This window comes from Tupaia chinensis, unplaced genomic scaffold, assembly GCF_000334495.1.
Source record: "Tupaia chinensis unplaced genomic scaffold, TupChi_1.0 Scaffold000539_1, whole genome shotgun sequence".
Classification (NCBI taxonomy): Eukaryota; Metazoa; Chordata; class Mammalia; order Scandentia; family Tupaiidae; genus Tupaia; species Tupaia belangeri.
Window position 1 is genome coordinate 675153 of NW_006160052.1, and position 1419 is coordinate 676571.

The following is a 1419-nucleotide window of genomic DNA, read 5'->3' on the forward strand; positions in this document are numbered from 1 at the left end:
AAGGGGAGACAGAGCACTGGGTCTGCCTCTTCTGCCGCCATCAGCTCTTTCTTTCTGGAAGCCGCTCCCAGAAAGAATGGGTAAGACACTTGCCCTGTGAGAAGGGGAGGGTGGAGACGCATCTCCACGTGCTCAGCTCAGCGCTCCCTTCTCTTCTATGGTCTGTGTGGAGCATCTTCCCTGAGGTCCCTGAGAGAGGACTGGGGGTGGGCTGAGCGCCTGGGGTCGGCCAGGGGCTCAGTGTGTCCCGAGGGTTCCCAGTAGGGGTCAGGAAAGATCTCCCCCGTGCTTCCGCCGCCGCACAGCTCTCGGTTCTCGGCCTCCCCCGCACAGATGTGCCTTTTCTTCTCGAGGAGGATGGAACCGAGGAACTCTGTCTTTTGACGTCGGGAAAACTGAGCTATTCTCTATCATGGGCCTTCGATGGAAGCGGCGTCCCCGCGACTCCTCGGTCGCAGTCCCTACGATCTGCTTACTGCAGGTAACACGTGTTTATGTCGGAAAGAGGACGCGGGGCCTCTACAAGGCGTCACTGAACGTGTGTGAGGGGGAAAGCCAGGCAGCGGGAGGAGAGGTTAGTTTATTCACACGTTGATGTTTTTTAAATCTCTCTAATAAGGCAGTGAGTGATTTATAGGGAAGGGGTGTGTCCTTCCACGTGTAGGGTTATGGCCACGTTAAAATCGCCTAGACAGGCTGCTCCCCTGCGGGCTGGCCCTCCTGTCTGTCCTTTTCCATAACAGTGCTTTCCTTTTCTCAGAGGGAGGAGTGAAGCTGTCCACCCAGCTCCTCTCACCGGGCTGCTTCACCTCTGCAGTAGTCCTCTCCATACTGGCCTTAATAAGCCTGCTTTCTCTCGAAAACAGAGAAAAAAGACAAAACCCTAAAACAAAAAACACCACCCAGAGTTTGAGGGGGCATTCCCGTACCCCTTAACTTACAGGCCAAAGCCGAGACTCCCAGCGTTTTATTTCTGGGGCCTTTTTCTCCCACTCATTACAGATGACTCATGTATCATTTATGCATTATCAGTTTGCTGGAAGGAAAATACTAGAAATTCTATTCTGCATCCCTGTTCTCAGAAATCAATTTCTAGATCACACCTAGAAACAAGATTTTTAGAAATAAGTACAGGGAACCAGCAGTTAGCGTAATGGCTATGTGGCTGGACTCCCACGTAGTCAACCACGGTTCGTGTCCTAGACCTGGTGGCTTAAAACTCACGCCGGGCGCATGTACGTGCGTGCCCAAGATGGAGAATGGAGGAGAAGGGATTGCAGCGTGGCCATCCCCCCTGGGGGGTGATTTCTCGCTTTCTGTCTCTATGTCTCTCTCTGTCTGGCGAGCGCACGCGCCCTATAGTGAAAACCTCTAAAAAAAAAAAAAAAAAAGAAAGAAAGAAAGAAAAAAAAAAAGCAC

General features: G+C 51.9%; 1 protein-coding gene across 5 annotated transcripts in view; it reads left to right on the plus strand.

The window, feature by feature from the left end:
* CC2D2B (coiled-coil and C2 domain containing 2B) overlaps positions 1-1419 on the plus strand; it is a 141351-nt gene that overhangs the window by 67429 nt on the left and 72503 nt on the right. For all 5 annotated transcript variants that reach the window (XM_006157315.1, XM_014591193.1, XM_014591191.1 and 2 more), the window contains one exon: positions 334-481. In XM_006157315.1, coding sequence (XP_006157377.1) covers positions 334-481 — 148 coding nt within the window. The remainder of the gene's footprint in view (positions 1-333; positions 482-1419) is intronic.